At 39.7% G+C, this 496-nt stretch overlaps 1 protein-coding gene across 1 annotated transcript in view; it reads right to left on the bottom strand.

Annotated features, from left to right (window-relative positions):
• LOC105309621 (ovochymase-2-like) overlaps positions 1-496 on the bottom strand; it is a gene marked incomplete at its 3' end in the record, with an annotated part of 16318 nt that overhangs the window by 3329 nt on the left and 12493 nt on the right. The window contains exon 3 of the mRNA XM_011385788.1: positions 125-222. Coding sequence (XP_011384090.1) covers positions 125-222 — 98 coding nt within the window. The remainder of the gene's footprint in view (positions 1-124; positions 223-496) is intronic.

Raw genomic sequence — 496 nt, 5'->3', positions numbered from 1 at the left:
GGTACTAAAGTGTGGCCTCATGGAGTCAATGACATGATAAATTGAATACTTTGCAATGTTTGTAAAATGTCTAAAGATGTATATACATTGTAATTCAGGGTTCTAAAGCTATAGTGGACTTTACTCAGCTATCCTTGGTGGTTGGCCTGACTTCACTATCAGTGAGATTCTTTGAGAATTATATGTGATTCTGACTACATTTGCTGCTTTGATATCAGAGATCTAGTGAATAATATATATTGTGAAAGACATAATAGCACCATAACTCCGGTGTCCCAGAGAGCATGCACACTGAGGGCTTTGGGACTGATTACAGCAATGGGAAGTGGGGATCTTCTCCTGCCCTCCTTTCTGTTTGTTGTTTAAAGACTTGGTATGGCATGGGAAAGGCCATTCTATTCCTGTCTTTCTGAAGCAAAGTTATCTGAAAGGAACTTGGTGTGATGAATTGAGATGGATTAAGAGCTTTGGTCTTGCCATCTTTTGGGACCCTTCA

Source organism: Pteropus vampyrus, unplaced genomic scaffold (genome assembly GCF_000151845.1).
Source record: "Pteropus vampyrus isolate Shadow unplaced genomic scaffold, Pvam_2.0 Scaffold805, whole genome shotgun sequence".
Lineage (NCBI taxonomy): Eukaryota > Metazoa > Chordata > Mammalia > Chiroptera > Pteropodidae > Pteropus > Pteropus vampyrus.
The sequence above is the reverse complement of the archived record's forward strand: the minus strand, read 5'-3'. Positions and strand labels throughout refer to the sequence as shown.